We start from the raw sequence: 15,268 nt of genomic DNA on the forward strand, positions 1-15,268 counted from the left end.
TACATTTTAAAAAGTAAGGAAAAACTAACTGGGAGAACCACTGAACATGTCAAGAAATAGAATTTTAGCAGCATCTTAGAAGAGCACCAGAAGACATACCTATTTAAAAATTACGTGTGCCTTTTTTTCTGATTATTTTCTTATAAATAAACTTTCTATAAAATTTGGAAATTACAGAAAAGAATTAAGAAGAAAAAATTCACCTGAAATGCAAATAAGATAAAATTTTAATATTTTAAGTATTTCCCACCAATTTTTACATGTGTTTATGAATAAGATTTATATAACACCATTGATGCAGTGTTATGTCTTGTCCTTTACATTTTTGCCTATCATGAGGTTGTATTATGTTGTTAGATATTATTTAAAATCTTTATGATCTTTGTTTGGATGTCTCATAATTTACCCATTTCCCTTAGAATTGAGGTAGCTCTTATTTTTTTATGTTTCTGCTAGCACCCTGCACTCTCTACCACCACTATCTGCATTAGAACAATCAGAAAAATCATGTGTTCCACCCTTTTTATTGTAGTCACTGTAAGAAATTCAGGTTGCCCCTGTCACCACTTGTCCCTCAAGCTGTAATCTGCCCACAGCTCATCTTTGTTAAGCCCATCTCCCACCTCTGCTCATCTTCTGAAACTATTCTACTGAGCCTTGTGGAACTCATGGTCAAAACAGGCAAAATCCCCCTCAGAATCCTCCTCTTCCCTCAATGTTCTCTTCATTGTGCTCTGACTGAAACCCAACTCTCACTTTGAGTGCTGCTGCCCAGGCAGCCCTCTTAAGGAGTAGCCATCACTTTTTTTTTTTTTTTCCTGAGATGCTGACTCACTCTGTCGTGCAGGCTGGAGGGCAGTGGCGATCTTGGCTCACTGCAACCTCTGCCTCCCGGGTTTGAGTGATTCTCATGCCTCAGCCTCCTGAGTAGCTGGGACTGCAGGCTCACGCCACCACATCTGGCTAATTTTTTTTATTTTTAGTAGAGACTGGGTTTCACCATGTTGTCTAGGCTGGTCTTGAACTCCTAACCTCAGGTAATCCACCCACATTGGCTTCCCAAAGTGCTGGGATTACAGGCATGAGCCACCACGCCCAGCTGCAGTCGCCATCACTTTCTTTCACTCTCTTCATTCTCATGAGTCTGAAGGTGGGGGCAGGTTTTCCTGCTCCTCGCTGCCAGTTTCATATTATCCATCCTCCTCTACATCAGGGTCCACAACCCCTGGGCCACAGGAGGATATTGGCCCGTGGCCTTTTAGAAACCAGACCACACAGCAGGAGGCAAGCAGTAGGCAAAGGAGCAAGCACAGCTTCATTAGCATTTACAGCTGCTCCTCATTCCTGGTATTACTGTACTGCCTGAGCTCCACCTCCTGTCAGATCAGAGACGGCATTAGATTCTCACAGGAGCACAAACCCTATTGTGAACTGTGCATGCCAGGGATCTAGGTTGTGCGCTCCTGAGAATCTAATGCCTAATGATTGATGATCTGTCACTGTCTCCCATCACCCCAAGATGGAACTATCTAGTTGCAGGAAAACAAGCTTAGGGCTTCCACTGATTCTACGTTATGCTGAGTTGTATAATTATTTCATTATATATTACAATGTAATAATAATAGATAGTAATAATACTAATAGATAATAAAGTGCACAGTAAATATAACATGCTTGCATCATCACAAAACCATCCCCCAATCCTAGTCCTGGAAAAATTGCCTTCCACGAAACCAGTCCCTGGTGCCAAAAACATTGGAGACACTGCTCTACAGCACCCAGCTTTGACTCTCACGCTTCCCTCTATGTGCCCCCTCTCCATCTGCTTGTCGAAGTCACCTACTAACCTTTAAATACCCCACGTCATTCCTTGCTGATTTTCCCTGTCTCATTGTCATTTTCCCTAGCACTACTCCTGTCATCATTCTTAGTGATTTTAATGTCCGTGAACTTAACTCTTCCATACTCTTCACTTTCAGTTTCTTGTGCCTCTCTGGTCTCCATTTGAAGCGGTTTTTGTTTTGTTTTGTTTTGTTTTTTTGCCACTGTGTCGTTTCTCTCTAGTTCACTTCTTCTAAATACTTCCACTTCAACGTGTGTAATCACAATTGATGCACACACTTTTTTCTTGTTCCTTATCTCATGCTTTCACTGTAGTAACCAGCTTAATAGTCATGATCTTTCATTGGTATTACTGCTTTGCAACGCTCATTTCCCTGGCTACTCCTTTACTTATTTTTTACTCAAGTGAACTCCAACACTGTGAGAATCCTACCGTCTTCTCCATACCTGCACCTTCTTTTTTTTTTTTTTTTTGAGATGGAGTCTTGCTCTGTCGCCCAGGCTGGAGTGCAGTGGCGCGATCTCAGCTCACTGCAAGCTCTGCCTCCCGGGTTCATTCTTCTGCCTCAGCCTCCTGAGTAGCTGGGACTACAGGTGCCCACCACCATGCCCGGCTACTTTTTTTGTATTTTTAATAGAGACGGGGTTTCACTGTGTTAGCCAGGATGGACTCGATCTCCTGACCTCGTGATCCATGATCCACCACCTTCGGCCTCCCAAAGTGCTGGAACTACAGGCGTAAGCCACTGCGTCCGGCCACCTGCACCTTCTAAGCTGAACGTGGCTATAGAAAAAGACAATTGTGCCATCTAATCTCACCTTAAATTCATGATCACTCTCTTCAAATGGACCCTTTGTGCTGTTCTGCAATCATGCCACTTTTCTCTCATCCTTTTTCTTTTCCACATTCCTAGGTAATGATTTCATACCTTCCCCTCCATCCTCAAGCCTAAACCTCTCCTCTCACCCCCTCCCATCCTTACCCTCAGTTGATGGTGTTGTCTCTTATTTCATTGAGAGTTTAGAAGCTGTCAGAAGAGAGGTAACAAGCTCCCACTATTGCATGCACCCACTTTTCTGCATCTATGCCCAATTATTATGACTCTTTTCTATTACTTTGGATGAATTATTCTTGTTTCCAGGAAAGATCACATCTTCCCCATATGTTATCAGTTCTACCCCTCTCCCACTTGACGACATCACTCTGGCTAATCTCTCCTCCTTCTTATATTGTCACTTTTTTTTCCACCTTAAAAGCAAAAACAAACTCTCCTGACTCATTTCCCTTCTAAGTAACCACTTCATTCTTCTTCCATACAATGGAGAGCTGTCTATCCCCTGTCTGTAATTTCTCTTCATCCATTCTCCTTTGAATTACTAAAAGCAGGCTATCACCTCCTCTTCTGTACTGGAACCAATGGCTAATATACAGCCACCAGTGTTCACCTTACTATATCTAACAGCCATGTTTGCCACTGTGAATCATCCCATTCTTCTTGAAACCCTTTGCTCAATTTGCTTTCCAGCCCATGGCATTCTGGAGATGTTCAAATTCAATGGCTGCTCCTTCTCAGTTTTCTTCATTACTCTGAAATCTACATAGTGGTATTCCTGAGACTCAATCCTTGGAGCAATTTGTTTCTGTAATTACATTCATTCAGATGGTGATCTTACCCAGTCACGTGGCTTTCTGTACTGAGATATTTTGATATTGACATCCCACAGTATTTACTATTAAGTTTATGATTTAATTTTACATCCACTCATTACTATGGTGTGGGGAGGTAATTTTTCTGCAGATATATATTACCACTGTAAAGAAACATTTACTGATTAATATTTCCTTTTCCCCTTGATATATTATTGTATCTGAACATACACAAATTTATTTCGTCCATATTAAGATATATTTCAGTATAATCCATTTTGTTTTACTTACCTTTTAGCTCTTATTACAATGTTCTGCTTACCTTCATTTTATGTTAACATATCTGTAAAGCAAGGTCTTTTATTTCTCTTCTCTTCTAATTAACTAGATGCTCTTACATATTCTTCCAGTTGACATTTTTATGCACTATTTCAGTCTCTTCCCCAAACATGTCACTGGAATTTTGATTGTAATTAAATTAGCCTATTTGTAAAGAATTGCTATATTTACACTAGTCACTCTTCTCTATTCAGATATTTTATGTCTTACAGTAAACTGTTTTAAAGTTGTCTATATCGAGCATGCATTTCTCATATAAAAATTCTTTCTATGTATCTTACATTTTCATTTTAATGGTAGTAAACACTACCTGTTTTGTTTCAACATAGTAAATGTACTAACTGGTCATTATTGGTAAACCTTAACTATTAGAATAGGTGTTTTTACATGTATTTGATATCCAATAACTTTTATTTTAGTTCTAGAAGTTTATCAGTTAATTCAGTTATTGTTATGTTTATAAGTTTTGTTTTTTTTTTCTGAGAGGGAGTCTTGCTCTGTCGCCCAGGCTAAAGTGCAGTGGTGCTATCATGGCTCACTGCAACCTCCACCTCCCAGGTTCAAGCGATTTTCCTGCCTCAGCCTCCTGAGTAGCTGGGATTACAGGCACCTGCCACCATAACGGGCTAATTTTTGCATTTTAGTAGAGATGGGGTTTCACCATTTTAGCCAGGCTGATTTCAAATTCCTGACCTCAAGTGATCTGCCTGCCTCGGCCTCCCAAAGTTCTGGGATTACAGGTGTGAGCCACCACGCCTGGCCTATAATATTATTATTTGCAAATATTATAATTGTGCTTTTACTTGTCAAAAGCCATATCTGTTATAATAATAATTTCATGTTTTTAAATTGTCTCCCAAAATAATAAACTTTCTATTTTATTATTGATTTTAATATGATTGCCTTAAGTCTTTCACCATTAAGTATGATGCTGATGGTTAGTATAAGAAAAACATTTCTTGTCATGTTAAGAAAACTGCTTTCTATTCCTAGCTTCTTAAAGATATCCTCTTTCAATCAGGATAAGATATTTAAATTACTCATATGCTTAATTGTGGAGAGTGGAGTGGGAATGTAGATGCGTTTAAGAGGTGATCATATATAGGTTTTTCACCTTAAACAGAACCATAAGTGATATTACTGACTAAATAAATAACTAATATTAGCCATCCATGAATTCCAGAAATAATTACTATCTTGCTTTGGTGTGCTATTTTTTCATCAACTGCTTGCCTGAAAAATTCAATAGGCAATTTGGGGGGAAGGGGTTAATCTATACACATTCTTAAGCAAGAATTAAATGTATTTTTCTTATGCAATCTTCACTGGCATTTTTGGCACGGTTATATTTGCTTTACATGATTAATTTAGAAGCATTTATAAAGAATGCAGTTTAATTTCATTTTTGTTAGGATTAAAATTACCTTCTTTATACTGTCCTCTTTTGACCAATTGACTATTATGACTATTTTTGTTCCCTAAGAATTCTAAAAGCATGTCTAGTTTCTGAGAAATCCCTAGATGAAGTAAAAAATAAATACTTCCATTAAACAAACACAGCTGGTATAAACCGTTATGCTCCAAATTTTTATATTTTCTTTCATGGAACTCACAACTTTTGAATTTAGGCAACTCTGTTCATCTTTGAAATGGCCTCATGAGGCAAATAAGAAATAGCTGTTATTACTCCCACATTGTAACTGAGGAAACTGAAGCATACTGATTTCTCTTTTATGTGTAATATGGATCTCAGTTTCATATCACATCCATTATACAGTGCAGTGCCCTCTACCTTGGTATAGTGGCAAAGCATGAACTCTGCAGTCAGAGTGCCTCGATTCAAATCCTGGCTTCACCACTTACTGGTAGTGTGAGCCTACTCAATTTATTTAACCTTAATGAGGTCTTAATTTCTTCATTTATATAATGAAAATAATAATAGTGCCTACTCACAGAGTTTTTGTAAGGATTTGGTGAAATACTCAATAAAAGGCTTAGAACATTACTTAGTGCATGGTATGCTTCATAAAAGCAATTATGAAAATGATGATCATAAAGATGATAATTACCATACACATTATCTACCATTTATAGTCGAAGAACCAGTCAATAATTAATCAAAAAATAAGTAAAAAAAATTTATGTCTAGCGCTATGCTAGCTTTTCTTACTGTGTTAGTCCATTTAGGATGTTGTAACAAAATATCATAAACTGGGTAGCTTATAAATAGCAGAAACTTATTTCCTACAGTTCTGAAGGCTGGGAAGTCCAAGATCAAGTCTCCAGCAAAGTCAGTGTCTGGGGAAGGCTTCTTTCCTGGTCATAGATGACCCCTTCTTTCTTTGTCTTCACGTGTTGGAAGGCACTAGATAGCTCTCTGGGGTCTCTTTTGTAAAGGCCGTAAACCCACTCATGAGGCTCCAGGCTCACGATGTAATCACCTCCCAAAGGCCCCATCTCCTATTACTATCACATTGGGAGACAGGATTTCAACATGCAAATTTTTGGAGAACACTATTGTTCGGGCCATAGCAAGCCTTAACCCCCAACATGATGATATTTGGAGATGGGCACTCACTTATCTTGTTTTTCTTTTTCTTCACACTTTTCCCTGAAAATATAAAGTGCATAGGAAAGAAAACTGTAGAAAGCTTTATAGACTAAATATTTTAAAGAAACCCAGATCACCTTGTAACTATGCTCTTCATCACACCTAATGATACTTGCAAGATAATTGTTGCTTCATCCTAGGCATTAATAAATCCTATACATAGGCATGTTATTATGAGTAGCTCAGTGACTATTGCTCCTTAAGAAAAAAAAAGTTTTTTGAAGACTAAAACCTATGTGATACTGAATCCAAGGGGAGAGGGGGAGGTAAGTGAACTAACAGTAACTAATACACACACATAGATAGTAAGTAGGTAGGTAGATAGATAGATAGAGGAAGATATTTTCATTTAATCATTGCTACCCCCTGTAGACAGATTATTTCTCCTATTTTTTTTCCACATGGGAATATTGAAGACTTAGCTAGCTCAAACAACTTTTTAAAGATAAAATAATTTGTGGAAATATTATTTTCACTCTATCATAATTCTTATTTTAAAAAGAAAATAATAAAATAAATCTCTATAACTGATCATTGCTGTTGCCTGAAACATTTAACCAATTAACCCTATCTTCAGTAAATAGACAGATTTGTAACTAGAATTCACTATTTTTTTGTTTTGTAAACCTTATTTAATCTACCTAACAACCTTGCCAAAATAGAGATTGTTAGCATTATACTAAGTTCTGAAAATTAATGCTAAGAAAATGTAAGCAACCTATAAAGCCTTGACCAAAAAGTATTAGAAGCAGGTTTCAAATCCACCACAAACTGCGTTCTCCAAACGGCGAGAGAGTGTAAACACGCTCTGCTGATTAAATGAGTTTGATTTTGCAAGCTCAAGTGAATTATATCTTAGAGTCTGGACAGAATCTGCAAAAGTGACTAGGGGTCATATATGGAAAACACTTGAGAAATGTGAGAACATAAAATTTGTCACAGGATAGTAAGCAATAAAACGTCTTTCCAGGCTTTATAAAGGAAAATAAAATGTAGGAAACTGATTGTGATCTCCAATGAAACTTAAGTATTGCTTACTTAACAAATATCTGTCAACTGTGGAAAAAATAAACAGTGCTCATTAGGAATCAGAATAGGTTCACTTTGTCAGAGGCAATGGCTCATGCCTGTAATCCCAGCACTTTTGGAGGCCAAGATAAGAGGATCCAGGAGTTCGAGACCAACATGGTCAACAAAGGCCCCGTGTCTACAAAAAATTAAAAATTAAAAAAAGGAATAGGTTCACTCAAAATAACACATATCAAACTAAGTGCTAGGTTTACTGTATATATAATATCTGAAAACCTGGTTTTCTAAATCCCAGTAAAATAGCAGGTTTATCAATGTGATACATCATATCTCAAATTCAGCAAAAATAATAACTGCTATTGTCCAAACCTGTGTATGTACCAGGACCAAAACAGGTCACTGTACAGAGATTTTCTCATTTATTGTTACAATAAACTGATGAGATAGACAAGATTATTTCTTCTTTTATAGTTGATGAACTGATGCTAGAGAAATTAAATAACTTGCTTAAGTCATAAAACAGCAGAGGCTATATCCATGTTTCAAATGCTGGTTTGTTTAAATAGATGTTTGATGAGCTATTTCATAGTATCCTTGCACACAAGATTGAAATTATGAGCCAGATGTTAGCCAGCTGATAGGTTGATGGGCATATACATTGCTAAAAAAATGTGACCCAGAGTACGCTCTAGCGATATCTCCAATGATGAGGCAGAAGCTTTGTATTTGACCTTGTTGTGTTCAAAATATCTGTAAATGCTTTGGATGATATCTATGAAATATTCAGATAACATAAAGCTGAAAGTATTATCTAATGTGTTGGATGGTGGGAAAAGATCCTGACAGATGACACTATGAATTACAGTTAACAAGATGAGATTAATAGAAAAGATTTGAACTCAGGTAAGCTCACTTGTTTGTTGATTCCTGTGGCATCTGTTAATTATGTTTCCAACATGCAGATCTGTGGCCTATGGTAGATAGTAAGAATACGAAGACTGCATGGGTCTTGCCCTCTAGGAGCTTATTTTCTAGTTTATGGGAAAGAACAGAGGAAATGACACATATTAGCAATTCATGTGAAGTAAGAGTCCTTACTTGATTGCAGATTCACTAGGTGCCAACACAGGGCATTGCTACTTGTATAAGAACCAAATCAAGGGAGGAAGTACGTTTAATATATTTGCAAGTCACAGCTAGAGACTTACAATCTACTATATTTTGAAAGAAACCCTGAGTAAGATTGCTAAAAGTTTAGCTTGAAACAAAGATTTAGGAAGTAATAGTATTCTTAGATATTTGAGGACCTTCCCTAGGAAAAGGGAATTAGACTTAATTTTCATAGCTTCAGAAGGCAGAACTTGGATCACTGACTGAAAATTAGAATGCAACAAGTTTTTATTCACTGTAAGGAAAATCCTCACAGCTTATGCAAGACAAAAAAAAGCTGTCTTATAAGAATTCATGCATTTAATGATATCTCAAGGAAAGTATAGAAGGCATTCCTGTATGGCAAGAAGGTTAGATTAAGTAATTTCTCACCTTAGGCCTGAGATACTATAATATTAATGTTATATTCATTTGATTTTGTAGAAGGAATATATACCAACAGTTTTCCAGTGTGCAAAAAAAACCTAACAAATCTAATGTATTCTGACGTATTATTGAAGAAATACTAGCACATACCACTCTTGAGAATATAATTAAACTTCTCATTAGGCATCCAAAATATAGAAATTTTCTCTAAAGGTTAATTTTTGTATAAGAAAAAATATTATGTACACTATTTCAAAGCAGACAGGAAAGTCATATGAAAGGGGTATGTCAAAAAAGTTTCAAAAAGAGGCTCCTGATTTGTGTGTTGTGTGTTTGTGGACCTAACCAGGACATTTGATTCAATTAACCAAGTTTAGTATGTCACCAACCCTCTGAAAGATTGACAAGATTGACTGTCCAGAGAAGATTACAATATTTGCTTTCTCTGTTGAAGAAATTATGTAGACTTACAGGTATAAGAGAAACAAAATCATATTTTTGAATCTCTGTCTTTTCAGTAATGGTTATTGGCTTTAAGGATTTTAATTCAGTTACTAATGTTATATTTAGGTTACATAAAATAATTCATTATGCAATTACTTTACTGCAAAAGCAAAATGCTGAAAATTATTGTTGAAGATCCCATGTATTTTTGGCACATTCATCTCTATAACTATAAAATATGTTCTGAAAACACTCCCCAGTTAACACTTATTCATCAGCATGACACCTTGCTGAATGACTTGAAGTTAGAATTCATAGATAATTATTTTATCTTGGAGCCATTATCTCTCATAATGCTGCTGTTAAATATGGAATGGCTCTTTTATTGCTAAAAAATGGTGGTTCCTTTGGATGGTTGAATAAAAGAGGATTATGGCACTTAAATCAATGGCAAAATATGACAAATCATTTTGCCCTGCCAACCACTTTTCTGCAATGACACTTGAAATTTGGGCTTTTTCATTTGAAAAAGCCTGACCAGTTTCATCTATACTTCCTGGAACATGCATTCATTCATTCAGCCATTCAAAATAGTCATCGAATGCCTCCCATGTTTGATGCCCTTAAAGGAGCATTTAAGGAGTTTTAGGTCATCAGGGAATGTTTCTCAGAGAAAGTGACATTTAAAATGAGAGCTGAAATGAATAAGTGCTAGCCCGATATACACTATAGAGCTAAGGATTTGCAAATGAAAAGTCCCAGCAGTGATAAAGAGTATCCGCATAATTTGAGAATTTCAGATGGCCCCATGTGGCTACGGCATTATGTGCAAAGAACGCACTGGCTATAGCTACATATGGAGGGGTAAGCACAGTGGTGGTGAAGGCGGGGGTGGGGGGGTGGGGGGTGGGAGATAATGAAGCTCTTTCTTGTCATGCTAATGATTTGTTATTCATCCTGACTGCATTTGGGAACTAGTGTAGGCTTTCAAGCAAGAGAAGGGCATGGTTTGATATGTTCATAGGATGATCACTTTGATTGCAGTGTGGAGAAATCACCAGATAAGAAAATATGGAGACAGGATCTTTAGCTAAGAGCCTATTCTAATAATCCAAATAAAATATGACAGTGGCCAGATGAAAATAGTAGCAACAAGAAAGTCAAGAAACAGAGAGTAATAGACTCATGGAACTGATGATCTAATGGATACCTCAGATAAGAGAGGCCTCTAGGTTGCTGACCTTGGCAATTGAGTGAATGACAGTGACCTCAGATGAAATGAGAAATACAGGAGTATTTAGAAGGTTTAGCGAGAGATGAACTCCATTGTTGTCATTTCAAATTTAAGGCGCTTCTGTGTTATACAATATTTATTCAAGAAGCAATTAGAAGCGGAAGTCTGGAACCAATTAGAGATATCCAGGCTGAATACATAAAATGCAGGGTTTTGGGCACACCGTTAACTGAAGCCATAATAATGGATGAAATCACCTAGGTAAATGTGGAGGAGAAAAAAGAGATGAGGACCAAAGTTAGAATTAAGGGCATCGATTATATTAAACAGAGAGGGAAGGAAGAGTCGATAAAGGAGAATTAGAGTAGCCTCAGATGTAGGAGAAACATCAACTGGCTTACTCTTAAAGAAACTATGGGGGACGGGCACAGCAGCTCTCGCCTGTAATCCCAAAACTTTGGGAGGCCAAGGCGGGCGGATCACGGGGTCAAAAGATGGAGACAATCCTGGCCAGCATGGTGAAACCCCGTCTTTACTGAAAATACAAAAATTAACTGGGCATGGTGACGCACGCCTGTAATCCCAGCTACTCAGGAGGCTGAGGCAGGAGAATCGCTTGAACCCGGGAGGCAGAGGTTGCAGTAAGATGAGATCGTGCCACTGCTCTCTAGCCTGACTACAGAGCGAGACTGTCTCAAAAAGAAAAAATAAAAAAAAAAGGAAAGAAAGAAACCACGGGAAGAGAGGATCCAGAAATATCAATGGCTACAGAAAACTTACATATCATGAGGCCTGATGATTGTAAGTTTTGCTTTAGCAACAAAGATCTTATGGGTCATCCTGGTATTATGTTTAATGGTGAAACCAGAAACCTGTTTAAAGGGTGAATGGGAGATGGAGAAGTAGAGACCAGGAACGTAAACAATGTCTTTTTAAAAGCTTAACAAAAATAAGATAGAAATTGTCAAGCAATTTGAGACCTCACAGATTTTTTTTTTTAAGACAGGAAAGGCTTGACCAATTTCACGTATTAATGAGAATGAGCCTACAAAGGAGGGAATAAAGATGCTGGAGAAAATGGGGAGGCAGGAGGAAAGGAAACCAATTTAGGAGTGGAGTAGCTTCAGACAAAGGACGGAAACAAATGTCAAAGGGATGGAAAATAATGTGGCAAGATACTGAATTGTTTGCCAGGAAACCAAGGGAGCATCCAAATTAGAGCTTTCTTATCTCTTAAAATAGGGGTCCATCATTGACCAAGGGTGAGGTGTAGAAGTAGAAGATTTGAGATTGGCTGGGCACATTGGGAGGCTGAGGTGGGTGGATCACCTGAGGTCAGGAGTTCAAGACCAACCTGGCCAACATGGTAAAACCCCATCTCTACTAAAAATACAAAATATTAGCTGGGCGTGGTGGCATGTGCTTGTAGTACCAGCTCCTCGGGAGGATGAGGCAGGAGAATCCCTTTACTCAGGAGGCAGAGGTTGCAGTGAGCCAAGATGGTGCCACTGCACTCCAGCCTGGACGACAGAGCTCTGTCTCAAAAAAAAAAGAAAAAGAAAAAGAAGAAAGAAAAGACTTGTACCTTTTCATATTGGAAAACCGGATTCATTTCACATTGTTATAAAATCTGTAAATGTCACAATATATTTTCAAATATAACACCAAAAATGTAAAAAAATAAATGGTCTAAAATTCACTGTGGCAATGTCATAGTTTCACTGCAAGAAATAGCATAAACTCTCAAAAGGAGTTAATAGAAGTTCTAAACAAACATTAATTCCATGGCAGTATCTGTGGTGGAAATGACGTCAGCTATTGTTTGTTGTGAATTACCACACATTCCCTACCAACAATTGTCTGGCCATTAGAAGACACATGAAACATAAATACATTCTTCTTGATTGATTAAATGAAGCAGAGCCCAGTCTATAGGATATCATCCAAGTTCAATATAGAGCCTGCAGGCGGCTTCATGGCTCCAGCTGAGATTATCAGGAAGTCAATTCACTAACATGTCCATCTAGTTTGTAACTGACTTTTTTGTTTCTCAACTTTTCTTTCGATATTGTTTATAAGATGTAAGTCACTATTTTGACCACTCCAAATCCTGTCTTATAAAATCCAGTTAAAATCCAATTCCCAATTCCCTTCTTCCTTTTTCTCAACTCTCAAATGCAAGTATCGCATTCCCACGAAATAACTTTCAATGTTGCATTCTTGCTGCCATGTTTATTTTTTGTCAGGTGGATTTTTAAATTACTGTTTTCCCAAAGTCTAAGTAAATTTCTAGAAGATAGGATATTCTTTCATTGCCTGTTTCAGTGCATTCCATGTAGCTCTTCCTAACTCCTTATTGCATAATTGATTATTGTGTTAAATACAATTCTGCTTCATGAAAATTTTAATTTGAAGCTATTTACACACTATTCTGAAGCTATTCTCATTTCTTTGTGGAAAGGTGTTAAAGGATATCACCCCAATGTCTCTCATTTTGCAAGCATAAGAAAGAAGATATTGATCTGAGATTGCTAGTTTTAGATTGACTCCTCTGTATTTATGAAGGACCACCTACATCTATGCTCTCCACCTTGAGGTGGTTTCAGAAAGCCCACTAGTGGGCATGTGCCAAGGCCACAGTATTTGTAGCATCTTTATCTAACATCTCATAGAGCTAAAACCTGGGATATGAAGAAACATAAATGCCTAGAAGAAATAATAAATTTTAGAGACTCTTGAAGTCTATTCCCCAATTTAGAGTAGGAGAAAAATTTACATAGAGATTGATTCAGGGAAAAGAGAATAGCAACTCTTATTGTCAGTGTAGCTACAATAGCACAGTATTAGTTTCTCAAATCAAAGAGCTTCTTTAAAAATATATCAAAGACTGAGTTCTCTGTCAGTGATAAAGTGTGTGTGTGTGTGTGTGTGTGTGTGTGTAAGAAAGTGTATGTGTTCATAGACACACATTCATAGCTAGGGACTGTATGATAAATTACATTCTAACTCTCACTAAATTAAAAACAAACTTCTTCTCCCTTTTCCTTTACAGAATTGTCAACATCACACTGCTGGTGACTTCTGTGAACGATGTGCTCTTGGATACTATGGAATTGTCAAGGGATTGCCAAATGACTGTCAGCAATGTGCCTGCCCTCTGATTTCTTCCAGTAACAAGTGAGATTGAGAAATATAACCATATTTCCCAATCAGAAATGCCATCTGTCTAGCACATGGGCTGTCTATGATTTGGCTATTTTTTCCATGTAGACAAAAATCTCAATTTAAGATAGAGATATTTTTAATGATATAAAAACATGACAAAAGTGAGTATATAATGCTCTATGGTTCATTTTTCCTTTGAAACTCTGTCCCAAATATATAATACTTATTAATTAAAATTTAAGTACCAATATTAATGTAAGATATGTTTATAAAACAAATGGTATATATATACAAATATGCATGGTTTCATAAACATACCAGTCTAATGTTTGCATATAGCTCTGCCCATAATATCAGCTATGAAGGATTGTTCAGGTGCATATTATATAATTTTTGTGGCTATTTCCATTTATTTTATGTGTTTAATTCAAGATTGGGAAACAATTATCAAGAAAACATTGAAAAATTGTACAATTAAAGCAGGTGACTTATTGTTACGCTCCAGAAAAAGTCATCTCCCAGAATCACAGCCTCCTTTTTCTTAAGATGGTCTGAGCTTGGTACCATGGAAACACAGCCCTAAGAAGAAACAAAAGCTAGAATATCTTATTTCAGTGCTGTCTGAACATTCTGCACTGGTTTATATATTGATGAAAACCCTAGGTGTTTTCATTTACCTTTTTGCCCAGACTACCTGCACTTTCTGTTAAGTGATTTATAGACTTCAGTAAGGCAGGATAGTTTTACTCTAAGAATTTGCTTTTGAAAATAATGTATGGCAGTTTGTTCAGAATTAGAATTCTGGACACTTTATCTTGAGTGTTAAACAGCCACAGAGCAATTCGGACAACATGATCTTTGCACCTGTACCTACTCACTTTCTTCTTCATCTTCGGCTTTGTATGCATTCTGAAAACATTTCCTGTAAATCATCTCCTTTTCCTCTGAAAGCTCCTCTTTTTTGTTGGCTGGAATCACAAGCCTTTTACAGGGTGTCAAATGTAAATTTTTAGGTAAGCTGGATATTGAAGAGGATGATATACATGGTCTTATTGTTCATCCAGGGACCAAACAGTAGGCATATGAAAAATAATATTATTTTTGTCTCTCTTTCCCTAATTTCTCCTTCATGCCCCGACTTATTTAATTGTTTTAAAAAGTAAGCCATTTGGATTAGAAAAATTTAATAATTAATTGATAATTCCCTGGTAAGTACACTATAATAAAAGCTACAGGAGATATACAAGAGAAGCATGCCATTTTTTGGAGGAGCTCACTGTAAAACCTGTGTGTTAAGGGGTATCAACTTAAATGTAAAGAAAATTCAAAGGCACAAAACACCACACTTAATATTGGAAGCTTCGAGAACATATGAAAAGGAATAGTGGCATGTATAATGGATCTTAAACAATTAATGTAA

The 15,268-nt window shown here is 36.9% G+C and overlaps 1 protein-coding gene across 1 annotated transcript in view; it reads left to right on the top strand.

Moving 5' to 3' along the window:
• LAMA2 (laminin subunit alpha 2) overlaps positions 1-15,268 on the top strand; it is a 630,974-nt gene that overhangs the window by 438,853 nt on the left and 176,853 nt on the right. The window contains exon 30 of the mRNA XM_030809663.1: positions 13,736-13,860. Within this exon, the coding sequence (XP_030665523.1) occupies positions 13,736-13,860 (125 nt within the window). The remainder of the gene's footprint in view (positions 1-13,735; positions 13,861-15,268) is intronic.

The sequence above is a fragment of the Nomascus leucogenys genome, chromosome 3 (assembly GCF_006542625.1).
Source record: "Nomascus leucogenys isolate Asia chromosome 3, Asia_NLE_v1, whole genome shotgun sequence".
Lineage (NCBI taxonomy): Eukaryota > Metazoa > Chordata > Mammalia > Primates > Hylobatidae > Nomascus > Nomascus leucogenys.